The sequence below is a fragment of the Coregonus clupeaformis genome, chromosome 8, assembly GCF_020615455.1.
Source record: "Coregonus clupeaformis isolate EN_2021a chromosome 8, ASM2061545v1, whole genome shotgun sequence".
Taxonomy (NCBI): Eukaryota; Metazoa; Chordata; class Actinopteri; order Salmoniformes; family Salmonidae; genus Coregonus; species Coregonus clupeaformis.
The window spans coordinates 36,168,238-36,186,686 of record NC_059199.1 but is presented as its reverse complement, the minus strand read 5'-3'; the positions used below and the strand labels follow the sequence as shown (position 1 = coordinate 36,186,686).

The 18,449-nt window shown below is 43.2% G+C and overlaps 1 protein-coding gene across 1 annotated transcript in view; it reads left to right on the top strand.

Moving 5' to 3' along the window:
- LOC121571960 (RNA polymerase II subunit A C-terminal domain phosphatase) overlaps positions 1–18,449 on the top strand; it is a 106,353-nt gene that overhangs the window by 33,120 nt on the left and 54,784 nt on the right. Inside the window, exon 11 of the mRNA XM_045221984.1 lies at positions 5,247–5,409. Coding sequence (XP_045077919.1) covers positions 5,247–5,409 — 163 coding nt within the window. The remainder of the gene's footprint in view (positions 1–5,246; positions 5,410–18,449) is intronic.

Here is an 18,449-nt window from a genome sequence, read left to right as displayed (position 1 = left end):
CAACCCCATCAAACACCTTTGGGATGAATTGGAACGCCGACTGCGAGCCAGGCCTAATCGCCCATCATCCGTGCCCGACCTCCACTAATGCTCTTGTGGCTGAATGGAAGCAAGTCCCCGTAGCAATGTTCCAACATCTAGTGGAAAGCCTTCCCAGAAGAGTGGAGGCTTTTTATAGCAGCAAAGGGGGGACCAACTCCATAGTAATGCCCACGATTTTGGAATGAGATGTTCAACGAGCAAGTGTCCACACACCTTTCGTCAGGTAGTGTATGTCATGTTATTAACATCATAATGACGCTTCGCAGCAAAGCATGGTGCTGTATTATGCATGCTTAGCCACAGGGAGGCAGAGTTTTGGTCACACGCCACACACACACACACCCACACACACACACAATGCTGAGTTTTAGATACATTAAACCAAATTAGAGTGGAATCATCAAAGAAGCCCCTCGCCAAATTGGAGACCGCCAGGAGGAAGTGCTGCCGCCTGCAATGCATCCTGGGTGATGAGGAGTGTCGTTACCCTCTTAATCGCTTACTTTCTCGGTGTCTGAGAGAAACATTCCTCTCTACATCCTCACTCGGTGGGCCCAGCCACTCTCACTTGTTTATCCTCAGCTAGGTACACGGCTATTCTCAATAAGGTCCTCTAACCAGATCTAACATGATAGTAGTGAGACGTGCCAACCCCAGGGCAGTCTACCCATTCCCAAAGAGAGATTCTTTTTAGAGGCCGACTGATATGTTTTTTTGGGGTCCGATTGGGTTGGGGACTAAAACGTACCGATATCTGCCGATATACTGTTTTACAGCGGGGAAATTAAAAAGCGAATTCTCATAAATTCCCATCCAATAACTATGCTTCAAATGTTGATTTTCGTACATTGTGACAATAATGACAGATCATGAGAATGGCCGCAAGTGTTCAGATCTGCATGAGATTCCCTTTTTTCATCCTATTTATTGAATATTGGTTATCGGTCGGGCTCTAATTATTTTCCCAGCCTCAACTTGGCTCCACACACACTGCCTCATCTTGGCCATCCTCAGATATCCTTTAGCCTAAACATTCTGCAAAACATGCTCTCTAAGCCTCACTCCTCAGGAGCTCCTTGTAGCTTATCCAAGGACAGGCTGCTTCTGGGTTCTCCTTTATCTGTAAAATGCTATACAGTAGCAAATGCCAGTCATTGGGAGAAGTAACTGTGTTGTACAAACGTCCTTCACAATGTGACTAGACAAGAGTAGCTCGCTGAAATAGACCAATCAGATTCATCAATTAAGGGCAATATTATTAGTATTTTGAGTAGACTTAATTTAGAACATGTTATGTACAGTGGGGGAAAAAAGTATTTAGTCAGCCACCAATTGTGCAAGTTCTCCCACTTAAAAAGATGAGAGAGGCCTGTAATTTTCATCATAGGTTCACGTCAACTATGACAGACAAAATGAGGGAAAAAAATCCAGAAAATCACATTGTAGGATTTTTAATGAATTTATTTGCAAATTATGGTGGAAAATAAGTATTTGGTCAATAACAAAAGTTTCTCAATACTTTGTTATGTACCCTTTGTTGGCAATGACACAGGTCAAACGTTTTCTGTAAGTCTTCACAAGGTTTTCACACACTGTTGCTGGTATTTTGGCCCATTCCTCCATGCAGATCTCCTCTAGAGCAGTGATGTTTTGGGGCTGTCGCTGGGCAACACGGACTTTCAACTCCCTCCAAAGATTTTCTATGGGGTTGAGATCTGGAGACTGGCTAGGCCACTCCAGGACCTTGAAATGCTTCTTACGAAGCCACTCCTTCATTGCCCGGGCGGTGTGTTTGGGATCATTGTCATGCTGAAAGACCCAGCCACGTTTCATCTTCAATGCCCTTGCTGATGGAAGGAGGTTTTCACTCAAAATCTCACGATACATGGCCCCATTCATTCTTTCCTTTACACGGATCAGTCGTCCTGGTCCCTTTGCAGAAAAAACAGCCCCAAAGCATGATGTTTCCACCCCCATGCTTCACAGTAGGTATGGTGTTCTTTGGATGCAACTCAGCATTCTTTGTCCTCCAAACACGATGAGTTGAGTTTTTACCAAAAAGTTATATTTTGGTTTCATCTGACCATATGACATTCTCCCAATCCTCTTCTGGATCATCCAAATGCACTCTAGCAAACTTCAGACGGGCCTGGACATGTACTGGCTTAAGCAAGGGGACACGTCTAGCACTGCAGGATTTGAGTCCCTGCGGCGTAGTGTGTTACTGATGGTAGGCTTTGTTACTTTGGTCCCAGCTCTCTGCAGGTAATTCACTAGGTCCCCCCGTGTGGTTCTGGGATTTTTGCTCACCGTTCTTGTGATCATTTTGACCCCCACGGGGTGAGATCTTGCGTGGAGCCCCAGATCGAGGGAGATTATCAGTGGTCTTGTATGTCTTCCATTTCCTAATAATTGCTCCACAGTTGATTTCTTCAAACCAAGCTGCTTACCTATTGCAGATTCAGTCTTCCCAGCCTGGTGCAGGTCTACAATTGTGTTTCTGGTGTCCTTTGACAGCTCTTTGGTCTTGGCCATAGTGGAGTTTGGAGTGTGACTGTTTGAGGTTGTGGACAGGTGTCTTTTATACTGATAACAAGTTCAAACAGGTGCCATTAATACAGTTAACGAGTGGAGGACAGAGGAGCCTCTTAAAGAAGAAGTTACAGGTCTGTGAGAGCCAGAAATCTTGCTTGATTGTAGGGACCAAATACTTATTTTCCACCATAATTTGCAAATTAATTCATTAAAAATCCTACAATGTGATTTTCTGGAGAAAAAAAATGCTCTATTTGTCTGTCATAGTTGACGTGTACCTATGATGAAAATTACAGGCCTCTCTCATCTTTTTAAGTGGGAGAACTTGCACAATTGGTGGCTGACTAAATACTTTTTTTCCCCACTGTATCCTGCTTGGTGTAAAATGAAGGGAATATGTCTGTAATTTCCTACTATCCCAGTGAATCTCTCGCTGATCTGCAAACCGCTCTGTCTCCCACTGGGAAATATCTTATTTTCACAGCGTTTAAAAGCCCAGAAGTTGCACCCCTCCTCCCATCTTCCCACCTTCTCTCCCTCCACCCTCCTTTTTCCCTCCTTCCCTACTTGTTTTTCTCCTCCACTCTGTGGGACACATCACAGATTGTGTGTCCTGCTACATGTCGACGTTGTCCTAGATTAAAAACTGAAAGTTTAATGGGTAGCATCTGTCTTTTTATTATATTAATTTATAGTTTTACTGTATCCTTCCTTCGTAACACCTATCCTTGACTTTCTCCCATATCTTTGGAAATAAACACACACAAACTTGGAGACAAATGTGTGTGTGGGGGGTAGATATACACTATCAGTCAAGTTTGGACACACCTACTCATTCAAGGGTTTTTCTTTATTTGTGCTATTTTTTACATTGTAGAATAATAGTGAAGACATCAACTATGGAATAACACATATGGAATCATGTGGTAACCCAAAAAGTGTTAAACAAATCAAAATATATTATATATTTGAGATTCTTCAAATAGCCACCCTTTGCCTTGATGACAGCTTTGCACACTCTTGGCATTCTCTCAACCAGCTTCACCTGGAATGCATTTCAATTAACTGGTGTGCCTTCTTAAAAGTTAATTTGTGGAGTTTCTTTCCTTCTTAATGCGTTTGATCCAATCAGTTGTCTTGTGACAAGGTAGGGGGGTATACAGAATATATCCCTATTGGGTAAAAGACCAAGTCCATATTATGGCAAGAACAGCTGAAATAAGCAAAGAGAAACGGCAGTCCATCATTACTTTAAGATATGAAAGTCCGTCAATACGGATCATTTCAAGAACTTTGTACGTTTCTTCAAGTGCAGTCTTAAAAACCATCAAGCGCTATGATGAAACTGGCTCTCATGAGGACCGCCACAGGTATGGAAGACTCAGAATTAACTCTGCTGCAGAGAATAAGTTCATTAGAGTTACCAGCCTTAGAAATTGCAGCCCAAATAAATGCTTCACAGAGTTCAAGTAACAGACACATCTCAACATCAACTGTTCAGAGGGGAGTGTGGGGTCAAATTGCTGCAAAGAAACCACTAGTAAAGGACACCAATAAGAAGAAGAGACCTGCTTGGGCCAAGAAACACGAGCAATGGACATTAAACCGGTGGAAATTTGTCCTTTGGTCTGGAGTCCAAATTGGAGATTTTTGGTTCAAAACGCCATGTCTTTGTGTGGGTGAACGGATGATCTCCACATGTGTAGTTCCCACCGTAAAGCATGGAGGTGTTATGGTGTGGGGTACTTTGCTGGTAGAATTCAAGGCACTTAACCAGCATGGCTACCACAGTATTCTGCAGCGATATGCCATCCCAGCTGGTTTGGGCTTAGTGGGACTATCATTTGTTTTTCAACAGGGCAATGACCCAACACACCTCCAGGCTGTGAAAGGGCTATTTTACCAAGAAGGAGAGTGATGGAGTGCTGCATCAAATGACCTGGCCTCCACAATCCCCCGACCTCAACCCAATTGAGATGGTTTAGGATGAGTCGGACGGCAGAGTGAAGGAAAAGCAGCCAACAAGTGCTAAGCATATGTGGGAACTCCTTCAATACTGTTGGAAAAGCATTCCAGGTGAAGCTGGTTGAGAGAATGCCAAGAGTGTACAAAGCTGCTTAAAAGGCAAAGGGTGGCTATTTGAATCCTCTTAAATAATATTTTGATTTGTTTACCACTTTTGGTTACTACATGATTCCATATTTGTTATTTCATAGTTTTGATGTCTTCTATTATTCTACAATGTAGAAAATAGTAAAAATAAAGAAAAAGCCTTGAATGAGTAGGTGTGTCCAAACCTTTGACTGGAACTGTAGATTACCGTCCGTTCCAGCCTCAGTAATGTGTTTGTGGCCGACCACATTTCACCTGCCTTTAACAGGACTTGTATATATGTCTAGTAGGGTTGTATATTAGCTGTATACTCCTGCTAGCCCCTAAGGCTGATGGGCTGTAAGCCTGAGCCTCTACTAAAAGTTCAGAACATAATGGAAAAGTGTAGCTGTTTTGGAGGCTGAATGTAATTATAAGACACACAAAGGCTGTTTTCTCTTCGTCTTTCACACTATCGGTGATAAAAAGGCACCAGTTTTCACAATGTTTCTGGTTAATTAGGTAATAGTTGGAGATGTTTGTGTCTGGCTGATGGTTGTTTGTTGTGGTGTGACCAGGGGGAGTCAGAAGGACCAGCAGGGGGAGACGGCGGGTCCCTCCAGTCGAGACGAGGAGCAGCCTGGACCCTCCTGCCGCCGGAGGGAACGCCAGCCCAGCATGTCAGAGACCAACCCCCTCTACACATTCTGTAAAGAAGATCTGGACAGCATGGACAAGGAGGTGAGGAACACACACACATACATTGTACCTGACAGGGTTAGAGCAGTGTGGTTGGCTCTGCGTTATGTGCTGTTCTGAGTTCCTAATGTCTGCCATACACAGACAGAAGTACACACACACACACACACACACACACAACTACACTAAGACATAAAAACATCAGTACACCTTTTGATGTTCCATCTCTCTCTTCAAGGAAAGTATTCTGAGAATAAAATCATTACACGTGCATACACATACACACAGTCAAAAACACACACACACACACACAGTGGTTATTGTGCTGTTTTTCCTGGTACATCCACTAATGTGTGCAGGCTGTGCACCTCCAGCCTCCAAGCTAGATAATGGTGTTTAATGGACAATAAAAGTATTGTTCTTCTAAGTCAAGTTCCTCTGCCTCCGCCACTCAGTGTTGGTGCTTATGTTCTCTGCTCTCTGTCACTCACTGGTCTCGTGTGTTGTAAGACTGTGCTGATTGCATTGCTAATGGTGATGGCACCACAAAGTTTTAATTGATTCCCCAGGGAGCCCAACTCTGTCCTCCTAAATCTGGCTGGCTGGTAAGAGAAGCTCCTCATCACACGCTTTATCTGAATGGGCTGGTTAAACAGAGTCTGCTTGATGCCTCTTCGTCTGTTTGAGGTTGAGCTGTCTGGCATTCAGCCATACTTATTATTTACCCACACACACACTCAGAGACACACACACACACACATACATAATTTGTATATAAAGGCTAATGTTTTATTGAGCTGTTCTGAATGGTATTCTGTCCCCTTACACTGGCTGAATGCCTCTAGTCATTTTGTGGACATGTGGCTTTTAAGTTATTTGGAGAGAGACGAGGTGAAAGAAATGAGAATCTGATGGTTGAATAAAAACGGGAGCGACACTCGTGATCGAAATCTGTGTGACGTTGTTTTCTCTCCTTTTCCTGACCTGGGTTTTATTATTGCCATGTAGAATATGGCTCTCTTTCTCCCCTCCCCCTTTCTCTGTTCCCCCTGACCTTGACACTAGTACAGGTCACACAGCTTGTCACGGCAAATGGGTTCCAGTTATGAGTTTTAATCTGTTTTAGATATCACTGTGATTTGTCACACTATGATTGACGAAGGGCTTGTTGTGAACCAGAAGACTGCAGAAATGGATTATGGCTGTGTCTAGAATAGCACCCTATACCCTTTATTGAGTTTGCCTTTAGGTACATAATTGAGAACACATTCTCTTTAGAGGGGTACCCTGAGATCTGGTCAAAAGTAGTGCACTGCATAGGGAAGAGGGTGCAATTTCGGACACGAATCAAGAGAGACTGCAGACATTCACTCGTTCTGTTTATGAGTTCAACTGAAAGATAATGTTCTGTAACCCTGGTCGCCACGGGCTACAGTTCTGCACTTCTGCTGCTGTTCTGAGAAGCTGCTGTGTCAGAATCTTCCATGAAAAGATACATTTTCTTTCTTTCTTGTCTTTGGTCTTTTTTAGTTTAAAGTGTTGAAGGAAGAATGGAGGCTCAGGCTTCACCGCTTGTCCTGTTTAAATCACTGACCTAGAAATTAAATGACAACGCGAAACCTAAAGCTCTTCTTACTTCTGTATTTTGGATTGGTACCCCTCGATCTTTCTGCTATCAAGTTACTGTCTAAATCTCTTTTCTGAGAAGGTGTCCTGTGTGTGGATGTGGATAACTTTTCTAACAATGTTATTACATTACGTCCATGAACCATGAGATGCCTTCCCATCGAAGTACAATTTGCTCCTTTTGTCACATACTTTTTGCACATACAGAGGTCAGTAACATACAGTGGGGAAAAAAAGTATTTAGTCAGCCACCAATTGTGCAAGTTCTCCCACTTAAAAAGATGAGAGAGGCCTGTAATTTTCATCATAGGTACACGTCAACTATGACAGACAAAATTAGAAAAAAAATTCCAGAAAATCACATTGTAGGATTTTTAATGAATTTATTTGCAAATTATGGTGGAAAATAAGTATTTGGTCAATAACAAAAGTTTCTCAATACTTTGTTATATACCCTTTGTTGGCAATGACACAGGTCAAACGTTTTCTGTAAGTCTTCACAAGGTTTTCACACACTGTTGCTGGTATTTTGGCCCATTCCTCCATGCAGATCTCCTCTAGAGCAGTGATGTTTTGGGGCTGTCGCTGGGCAACAGACTTTCAACTCCCTCCAAAGATTTTCTATGGGGTTGAGATCTGGAGACTGGCTAGGCCACTCCAGGACCTTGAAATGCTTCTTACGAAGCCACTCCTTCGTTGCCCGGGCGGTGTGTTTGGGATCATTGTCATGCTGAAAGACCCAGCCACGTTTCATCTTCAATGCCCTTGCTGATGGAAGGAGGTTTTCACTCAAAATCTCACGATACATGGCCCCATTCATTCTTTCCTTTACACGGATCAGTCGTCCTGGTCCCTTTGCAGAAAAACAGCCCCAAAGCATGATGTTTCCACCCCCATGCTTCACAGTAGGTATGGTGTTCTTTGGAAGCAACTCAGCATTCTTTGTCCTCCAAACACGACGAGTTGAGTTTTTACCAAAAAGTTATATTTTGGTTTCATCTGACCATATGACATTCTCCCAATCCTCTTCTGGATCATAGCAAACTTCAGACGGGCCTGGACATGTACTGGCTTAAGCAGGGGGACACGTCTGGCACTGCAGGATTTGAGTCCCTGGCGGCGTAGTGTGTTACTGATGGTAGGCTTTGTTACTTTGGTCCCAGCTCTCTGCAGGTCATTCACTAGGTCCCCCCGTGTGGTTCTGGGATTTTTGCTCACCGTTCTTGTGATCATTTTGACCCCACGGGGTGAGATCTTGCGTGGAGCCCCAGATCGAGGGAGATTATCAGTGGTCTTGTATGTCTTCCATTTCCTAATAATTGCTCCCACAGTTGATTTCTTCAAACCAAGCTGCTTACCTATTGCAGATTCAGTCTTCCCAGCCTGGTGCAGGTCTACAATTTTGTTTCTGGTGTCCTTTGACAGCTCTTTGGTCTTGCCCATAGTGGAGTTTGGAGTGTGACTGTTTCAGGTTGTGGACAGGTGTCTTTTATACTGATAACAAGTTCAAACAGGTGCCATTAATACAGGTAACGAGTGGAGGACAGAGGAGCCTCTTAAAGAAGAAGTTACAGGTCTGTGAGAGCCAAAAATCTTGCTTGTTTGTAGGTGACCAAATACTTATTTTCCACCATAATTTGCAAATAAATTCATTAAAGATCCTACAATGTGATTTTCTGGATTTTTTTTCTTCTCAATTTGTCTGTCATAGTTGACGTGTACCTATGATGAAAATTACAGGCCTCTCTCATCTTTTTAAGTGGGAGAACTTGCACAATTGGTGGCTGACTAAATACTTTTTTCCCCCACTGTAACTAGATGTTTAATGATATACTATACATGTCCAATATCATACCATGTTCATTCATCTCCATGTCTCAGAAGTAATTTCATTATGGTGTTATTAACTCGTTTTATCCTAGTTTGCTGTGTTGTTATCGACCATCTGTTGTCCCATTCCACAACTTTCCCATCACATCCTTTAACTGTTGTTGTAGTCTATTATCTAACATCATCCAGCCTGTTTTCAGTGTTCTCTCCTATTGGGTCTCTGAACCAATTGGTTTGTTCTTATCAAGCTTCACTTATCAAGCCCGTGTTAGAATGGTAATTCAATCTCTCCCATCCTTCTTTAGCTGTTTTCTTTAACGTAGCAGTTTTTTCATTCAAAGAAACGAACAGCCTCCCTAGAATCAAACGTGGGGAGGTTTGATAATGCTGTGGCGTTGCTTTGCTGCCTCTGGTACTGGGGGGCCTTGAACGTGCGCATGGCATCATGAAATCAGCAGTTTATCAGGTGTTTTGTAGTCCAATGTTCAACCCAGTGTCTAAAAACTGGGTCTCAATTGAAGGTTGTGGGTCTTCCAGCAGGACAACAACCCCAAACACACATAAAAAAAAGCACCCAGGAATGGTTAAGAAGAGATTCTGGAGTGGCTAGTGAAGAGTCCAGATCTGAATCATATCCAAAACATATTGCGAGATCTGAAAACAGCAGTTGGTGGAGGGAACCCCTCAAATATTGAAGAATTAGAGCAGTTTGCTGCTGAAAAGTGGGTCAATTGTCAGTAGAAAGGTGCCGCAAGCTCATTGATGGCTACAAAAATGAATTTGTCTGCGGTTATCTTGTCAAAAGGCTGTACAACCAAGTACTAGCTACGGGGCGCCAATTTTGTCCATGCATTTGTCTGTCTTTTCTACATTTTAAATTGTAAACTTAAGGTTTTTGTGTGTTTTCCCCCCCCAACTTATTTTAGAAGAAATACAGAATTATAAAAAAAGGGTGCCAATGTATTTGGCCACAACTGTAGGCCTACATAGCTTTATTTATGTATTTGCCATGAATACTCTTGAGTCCTGCAGGAGTCCCAATTTGAATATCACCCTCTAGTGTATGGCATACAGTTAGTGTTTATAGCAGGTAAATGAGTAGTCATGTCAACATCGTTGTGCAGCAAAAACATCCATATATCAGTAGGTCTTGGTGCCCTGTCACTGAGCTACTAGCCATTTTCATTACTGTCAATCTGCCTGCATTAATGTGTTAAATGTTAGTGGTTGGCCTGAGGAAAGTCGAAACATTAATAATAAAGTCAAATCTTACCTGATTTTACCAGACTTGATGTTGCCAGGGAAGCATGTTAAAAGTGATCGATTTACTACAGCCGATCCGAGTGGAGGAGAGTTTTATTAACAGTCTGTTCTCAGCAGCATATGGCATGCGGTCTGTCAGACAGGCTGAGGAATGGGCCTGCTAATGTGGTGATCACTGATCTACAGTACGCTCCAATAGAGAGACAGGTACTGAGCTCCTATAGAGATGGAGAGAGGACAGAGAGAGGAGCGGGTCTATCCATCTTACACCATCTATCGTGCCTTAACGTGGGAAACGGTCAAGAAGCAGGGCTTGGTTACATGTAACGGACAAAACAAATGCTTGCGCTAAGGATGTAAAGTTGAGGTTCATTTGCAATTAATTTACTTCTGTCTGTATGAGACAGGCTAACTCCCACATGTGTGGCTTGGGTGGAATAAAAGGTTTTTCCCGCTATATCAAACATTCTGGGGTTTTTTGGTACCTTGGCGGTCATCTAAAGGTTTTTTCATGGTAATTGATTCCATGGTGGCATTAAAACAATTTGAAAGGTTCAGACCTGCCGTTGATTTTTCTATTGTGACTCAAAGGCCAGTCTTCTCTGCTCACAGACCTCAGTTATCACTGTAGATGGAGTGCTGTGATTGGTTGTGTGATGGACCATGAACAGGAAGGAATGTGGGTATTGTTTCCTAAAGACCAGTGGTGGTGTTGTGTAAATGTGACATTTTGGATAGTAGGACTTCAAGCTCAGAGGGCTTTAGGAGCCAAACGCCAGAATTGTAGCAGACAGACGCATTCTCCCAAAGTGTAGCTGCATTGAGAATATACTGTACAGTCTTCAGTCCCTCCAGGATTCTGCGATCGCATAATTCTATGTAAAATCAACCAATCCACACATATTATGCGAGAGCTTGCAATTTTGACCAATCACTGCATCACTTTTACCACATAAGAGTCCAATCAAAAGAGGGTTTGCAATTATGACCACTGTTACCGTGGAAAACAGCCCAATCAAACCGGATATAAACAAAAGTTATTTTCCCCCTGTTAGCGTGTGAAGCTGAAATTTGGTGACAGGCAGAACAATGAACAGGAATCCATCTCATTTACCAACAAAAGTCACAGCTAAAGACAGTGCAAAACTATTTCCAAATGTTTTACATCAGAGATGGGGAACTTGGAAGGGGGTGGGGTCCACAAAATATGAACTCATCATGAGGGGCTGCAGTGGTTTGCGGATCTGCAATTCTACACATTTTGCCATGGAGCGGAGGGAAGATTTTGCAATTTTGCAACTAATTTCCTGCAATTCTACACATTTTGCCATAAGGTGGAGAGATGTTTGCAGTTTTTAATATGATATCTGAGTGAGAGTGACTAAAGAAATCAATGTAATCGGCATGACTAACACAATCGGTAATTCGATTTAGATAGCTGGCTAGACTAACTTACCAATCAAAATTATTTTAGCTGTCATGATTAATTGAGTGACATAACAAGAGAGAAACTGCTGATGCACAATCTCATTTTGAAATTGCACCTGGTGTATTCTACTATTGTAACTCTCAACAATAAGTTCAGACCCCGACTGAGTTTGGAAATTGATCCACGTGCCTACAAAAGGGGGGCCACCAGTTGCCCATCCCTGTTTTACATGAAAGTGGGGGTGAATTGTTGTGCACGAACACAAGAGAAAGTCACTTCGATTCAGCAAAGCATGTGAAAATAATTTCCGAACAGATCACCGTGACCTAAGCGATAGCAGGGAAATATGTGGTAGTGATGTGCAGTTTGCAAACGATTCATTCTTTTGCGGTTAGTTCTCTGTTATGTGATGGTGGTTTAGTTGTTGGGGGGGGGTTAGTTCTATGTTATGATGTGATGGTGGTTTAGTTGTTGGGGGGGTAGTTCTATGTTATGCAGGACAGGAGGATCTAGGACATGCTGCATATCAATGCATATGTCCACTTTAATTGGTGCATTATGTACAAGTTATAACCCAACAGGGATGAAAAGGTTAGCCTACTTGGCAACTGCCATGATTTGAAAATAGACTGTACCCTTTTAACGTGTTGCTTCCGAAAGAGCAATAGCAAAGCCGGATGTGTGACGACAACCAACCTTCTGTAATAATGTTTGAAATGTCATCCTCTTCACTCTTCCCACTTCTCTCTCCTCTCCTCATTTTCCATTCCCTGCCTCTTCAAAAATGCATGCTCATGACATTCTTAAACATCTGAAAACTGTGGAGGAAGAAAGAAATACATCTTAGTCTTAATTAGGTGGTGCTGGGTCTGCATCCCAAATTGCACCCTATTCCCTATATAGTGCACTACTTTTGACCTTGGCCCATAGGGCTCTTCACTTTTTCCTCAATTTGTTACATTACAGCCTTATTCTAAAATTTATTAAATAGTTTTTTTCCCTCATCAGTCTACACACAATACCCCATAATGACAAAGCAAAAACAGGTATTAATAAATTGTTGCATATTACATTTACATAAGTATTCAGACCCTTTACTCAGTACATTGTTGAAGCACCTTTGGCAGCGATTACAGCATTGAGTCTTCTTGGGTATGACGCTACAAGCTTGGCACACCTGTATTTGAGGAGTTTCTCCCATTATTCTCTGCAGAACCTCTCAAGCTCTGTCAGGTTGGATGGGGAGCGATGTTGCACAGCTATTTTCAGGTCTCTCCAGAGATGTTAGATCGGGTTAAAGTCCGGGCTCTGGCTGGGCCACAAGGACGTTCAGAGACTTGTCCCAAAGCCACTCCTGCGTTGTCTTGGCTGTGTACTTAGGGTCGTTGTCCTGTTGGAAGGTGAACCTTCGCCCCAGTCTGAGGTCCAGAGTGCTCTGGAGCAGGTTTTCATTAAGGATCTCTCTGTACTTTGCTCTGTTCATCTTTCCCTCCATCCTGACTAGTCTCACAGTCCCTGCCGCTGACAAACATCCCCACAGGATGGTGCCAGGTTTCCTCCAGACGTGACGCTTCGTATTCAGGCCAAAGAGTTAAATCTTGGTTTCATCAGACCAGAGAATCTTGTTTCTCATGGTCTTGAGGGTCTTTAGGTGCCTTTTTGCAAACTCCCAAGCGAGCTGTCATGTGCCTCTTTTACTGAGGAGTGGCTTCCTAATTGGTGGAGTTTTGCAGAGGTGGTTGTTCTTCTGGAAGGTTCTCCCATCTCCACAGAGGAACTCTAGAGCTCTGACAGAGTGACCATCGGGTACTTGGTCACCTCCCTGACCAAGGCCCTTCTCCCCCGATTGCTCAGTTTGGCCGGGCGGCTATCTCTAGTAAGGGTCTTGGTGGTTTCATACTTCTTCCATTTAAGAATGATGGAGGCAAATGTGTTCTTAGGGACCTTCAATGCTGCAGAATTGTTTTGGTACCCTTCCCCAGATCTGTGCCTCGACACAATCCTGTCTCGGAGCTCTAAGGACAATTCCTTCGACCTCATGGCTTGGTTTTTGCTCTGACATGCACTGTCAACTGTGGGACATTTATAAAGACAGGTGTGCCTTTCCAAATAATGTCCAATCAACTGAATTTACCACAGGTGGACTCCAATCAAGTTGTAGAAACATCTCAAGGATGATCAATGGAAACAGGATGCACCTGAGCTCAATTTCTTGTCTCATAGCAAAGGGTCTGAATACTTACAGTACCAGTCAAAAGTTTAGACACGCCTACTCATTTCTACATTGTAGAATAATAGTGAAGACATTAAAACTATGAAATAACACACATGGAATCATGTAGTAACCAAAAAAGTGTTAAACAAGTAAAAATATAATTTATATTTAAGATTCTTCAAATAGCCACTCTTTGCCTTGATGACAGATATGCACACTCCTAGCATTCTCTCAACCAGTTTCACCTGGAATGCTTTTCCAAATGTCTTGAAGGAGTTCCCACATATGCTGATCACTTTTTGGCTGCTTTTCCTTCACTCTGCCGTCCGATTCATCCCAAACCATCTCAATTGGGGTGAGGTCGGGAGATTGTGGAGGCCAGGCCATCTGATGCAGTACTCCATCACTCTCCTTCTTGGTAAAATAGCCCTTACACAGCCTGGAGGTGTGTTGGGTCATTGTCCTGTTGAAAAACAAATGATAGTCCCACTAAGCCCAAACCAGATGGGATGGCGTATCGCTGCAGAGTACTGTGGTAGCCATGCTGGTTAAGTGTGCCTTGAATTTGAAATAAATCACAGACAGTGTCACCAGCAAAGCACCCCCACACCATAACACCACCCCCTCCATGCTTTACGGTAGGAACTACACGTCGAGACCATCTCATAAAGACACAGCGGTTAGAACCAAAAATCTCCAATTTGGACTCCAGACCAAAGGACACATTTTCACCGGTCTTATATCCATTGCTCGTGTTTCTTGGTCCAAGCAGGTCTCTTCTTCTTATTGGTGTTCTTTAGTAGTGGTTTCTTTGCAGCAATTTGACCATGAATGCCTGATTCACACAGTCCCCTCTGAACAGTTGATGTTGAGATGTGTCTGTGACTTGAACTCTGTGAAGCATTTATTTGGGCTGCAATTTCTGAGGCTGGTAACTCTAATGAACTTATCCTCTGCAGCAGAGGTAACTCTGTCCTGGCCTCCTGTAGCTCAGTTGGTAGAGCATGGCGATTGCAACGCCAGGGTTGTGGGTTCGTTTCCCACGGGGGGCCAGTATGAAAAATGTATGCACTCACTTAACTGTAAGTCGCTCTGGATAAGAGCGTCTGCTAAATGACTAAAATGTAAATGTAAATGTCTTCCATTCCTGTGGCAGTCCTCATGAGAGCCAGTTTCATCATAGCGCTTGATGGTTTTTGCGACTGAACTTGAAGAAACTTTCACAGTTCTTGAAATGTTCCATATTGACTGACCTTCATGTCTTAAAGTAATGATGAACTGTCGTTTTTTCTTTGCTTATTTGAGCTGTTCTTGCTATAATATGGACTTGGTCTTTTACCAAATAGGGCTATCTTCTGTATACCACCCATACCTTGTCACAACACAACTGATTAGCTCAAACGCACTAAGAAGGAAATGAATTCCACAAATTAACTTTTAAGAAGGCACACCTGTTAATTGAAATGCATTCCAGGTGACTACCTCTCATGAAGCTGGTTGAGAGAATGCCAAGAGTGTGCAAAACTGTCATCAAGGCAAAGGGTGGCTATTTGAAGAATCTCAAATATAAAATATATTTTGATTTGTTTAACACTTTTTTGGTTACTGCGTGATTCCATATGTGTTATTTCATAGCATATCTATCTGGGTATAGGTGAAATTTATTTTATGTTCTTTGACCGTTCAGCCTTGTTAGCTTCTTACCGGTGTAGTTACCCAGCCTTTAGCATTACGCCACCATTTCACTGGCCTTGTGGTTTGTGTCCGCCCTGAGATTGGAAGGATGGGAGTTCGATCCCCGGCGGAGTCATACCAAAGACTGTAAAAATGGGACCCGGTGTGTGTCTGCTCGGCACTCAGCATTTAATATATTGGGGGTATGGCGCTGCGATAGACTGGCGTCCTGTCCAGGGGGTGTGCTTGTACATCAAGCTGCCTCACGCTACAGAAACAGGAGATGGGCTCCTGCTCCAATGAGCCGTTCCGCCTTGCACAAGCCAAGGCTCGTGCAATGCTACTTAGCATTACGCCATAGGACACTGCTTGCACCTCCCGGCCATTAAAACTCCTATAACCTGGTTAGCGTTGTGCACCTGATCAATCCTACACTGCCTGCGGTCATCCTAACCCATGTGCTATCTATCCGATCTGATATGGTGTTTACTGGCATGTAGTCGTGACTGAGCAGACTTTGTTTTATGTGTCAGTATAACTCAAGGACAGGCAGGATTCATCCCCCAGTAGTATTTCTTATTGGATCAGGAGATATTCTGCTGAGGTGTAAACATCTCACCAGTACATGATGTCTCCGTGTTCTCAGAAGCTACTGGGTTGAGTTCTAATCTGATTTGACTGGCTACAGCAACAATATTTCAAATACTATTTGAGCCCAGATCTTTTTCCTCTGACTAATTAGAACTGTTCTGGACTGAGTTGCAGTATATCATATGTTTTCACCCAGTCAGCCATGTCACTTGGCACATCCTGTACTAATGAATGTTAACGAACTACGCTATATCGTTATGTCCTTCAAGACCTGGGTTTTCCCTTTGACTTACTGAGTGTTGAGTCCCTCTTGACTCCCTCAGGATCATTTTACTGTTACTGGTCGCATCAGAATCACATCAGTTACCCAACGGTGAGTCAAGCTGCTCATTAGTCTATGTGCAATGAGGAATATGTGTGAGTGTCTGTTTGATGAGGAGACTGGCTGATGAGCCAGGTAACACTGTCTGTCTGCTCAGCCTGAGAAACGAGTGTTTGGTTTGAGTGTCTCTTCCCTTATCAGCTCTGTTCCAGGTCTCTGTCTGCCTTTCACACCTCAGCACGAATTAGACAGATACGACCGTGCCTTCCCGTGATAAACATCAGACAGACACAGCCTTGCCCATCCGGTAAAAACACGGCCCACCCTCCCAGTAATGACCACCACTGGATAGTACTACCTCTGATCTGGTGGGAAGGGGAAATTAAGCCACAATCCACTTTTCCCCTCGTTTATGCATTTTGCTCCCCTCCTCTTCCATCTTCTTCACACAACAAAAGTATTTCCGACGGTCTTGAATAAATCATGAAAGGGAGAGCCAAAGGGTGTAAATCTGCTCCGCTCCCAAACAGCCAAACTTTCAGTCTGCGTGCCGGGACTGATCAGCATTAAACCACAACGCTACAAAGATTTATATTAGCATGGACTGACTACTCATACATTACTGAGGGAGGGAGAGAATTTAAGGATTTTAGTTTGAAATCATAATTGTGAGATTATTCAACCCCTTCCATTTAGTCATGTGGACAAAAAAAAGGTTAAAACCTATTGAAGGAGTAGTTCACTATTTTACAACATGTTAGATTCCTCACCCTGAAAGTAGTCTATGGGTCAGGAGAAATTGCAATCCATGGCTTGGTTTTCCTTAAACAGCCACAACAAACTTCCACTAACTATAGCCACCGCTAGCTAAAAATCGATGGTAATGGTAGGGGCATTTGATTTTTATTTGTTATTTCTTTAATGGCCAAATCACCTTTTATGTAACATCCAAACCAAATAAGGCGTTGATTTTGATTGATTTTGCTAGCATGTTAGCTGTTACCATAGACTTCGTCATTGTGCTAATGCTAGTTAGCAGTTGCGCTAACGCTAATTAGCAACTTCCTCCAGACTGCACACAGAGACGGGAGGGAATGGACACATCACAGCTCTTTCTTTACCTTGATCGATAGAATCACATGATGGTTGAAATTAGCCAGCTTGTCCATGCTCACTGTAATGAATGCCATACCCAAACACTTTCTGTGTACGTTTTTCAGAGAACTCATTTTGTCAGTGTGAATCTGTCGGATGTTTGGGGTGATTACACAACCAGACGTGATAATGATTCTTTAGAGTTCGTCCTTGTTTCAGTGGACGGCCAACTCCTCTTTTCAGCTTTCAGCTCTCGCCTCTTCAAACCAGCACAAAAGCCCAGCATGACTAAGAGAAGAGCCAGCCATCTGAAAAATAAATGAAAAACATAACCAGTGCTCAGAATGCTGTGTCCCTGAAAAACTTTGAGACGCATCGTCTGGCTCCAAGCGACTGAGAAGCCTTTATCTTTGAGATTAGTCTCATTGTATCTCCTCTCAGTATGGAACAGAAGGGAACGGGGCAGTCAAGGAATGTTTCCCCCGGAGTGGGTTGTAATGAGATGGCCATTGTGTCTCTCTGCCTTCACAGATAAAGGATAGAGACAGAGAAGCTTTGGAGATTGGGCTACTGTGTCTTCCGCAGATGACAAGAACTGTGCCTCCTCTCTTCTCACCTTCCCATCCTTTCCACGCTACTAACCGAATGGAAGGAGGCTGCCTGAAGAAAACTTCAATGTATCACATTTGACGAGCCAGTGAGGGGGATACAAATAATTCAGCATGGATCATCCAAGATTTCCATGTTTCTACAATGGGAAGAAAAAGCTTTTTGTCTGTGAAAATGTGTTGTTTCTAGCTTTCTGAGTAATCTCTGTAATCAGACATGATGAATGCCTGTGAGTGGCTCTCCCTCCCCTTCCTGGTTGGCTTTGTGACAGCCGGACTAGGTTTAGATGAGGATTGTTCCTAGATTTTTCCAGGATTGGGCTGTGTTCTGAGTTCTGGCCAGGGGACCAGGCCAGGCTGTACCAATCAGTCTAGTCCAGCCTATGCTAGCCAACCAACCTGTCAGACAGGGAGTGGGAAAACCTTGAT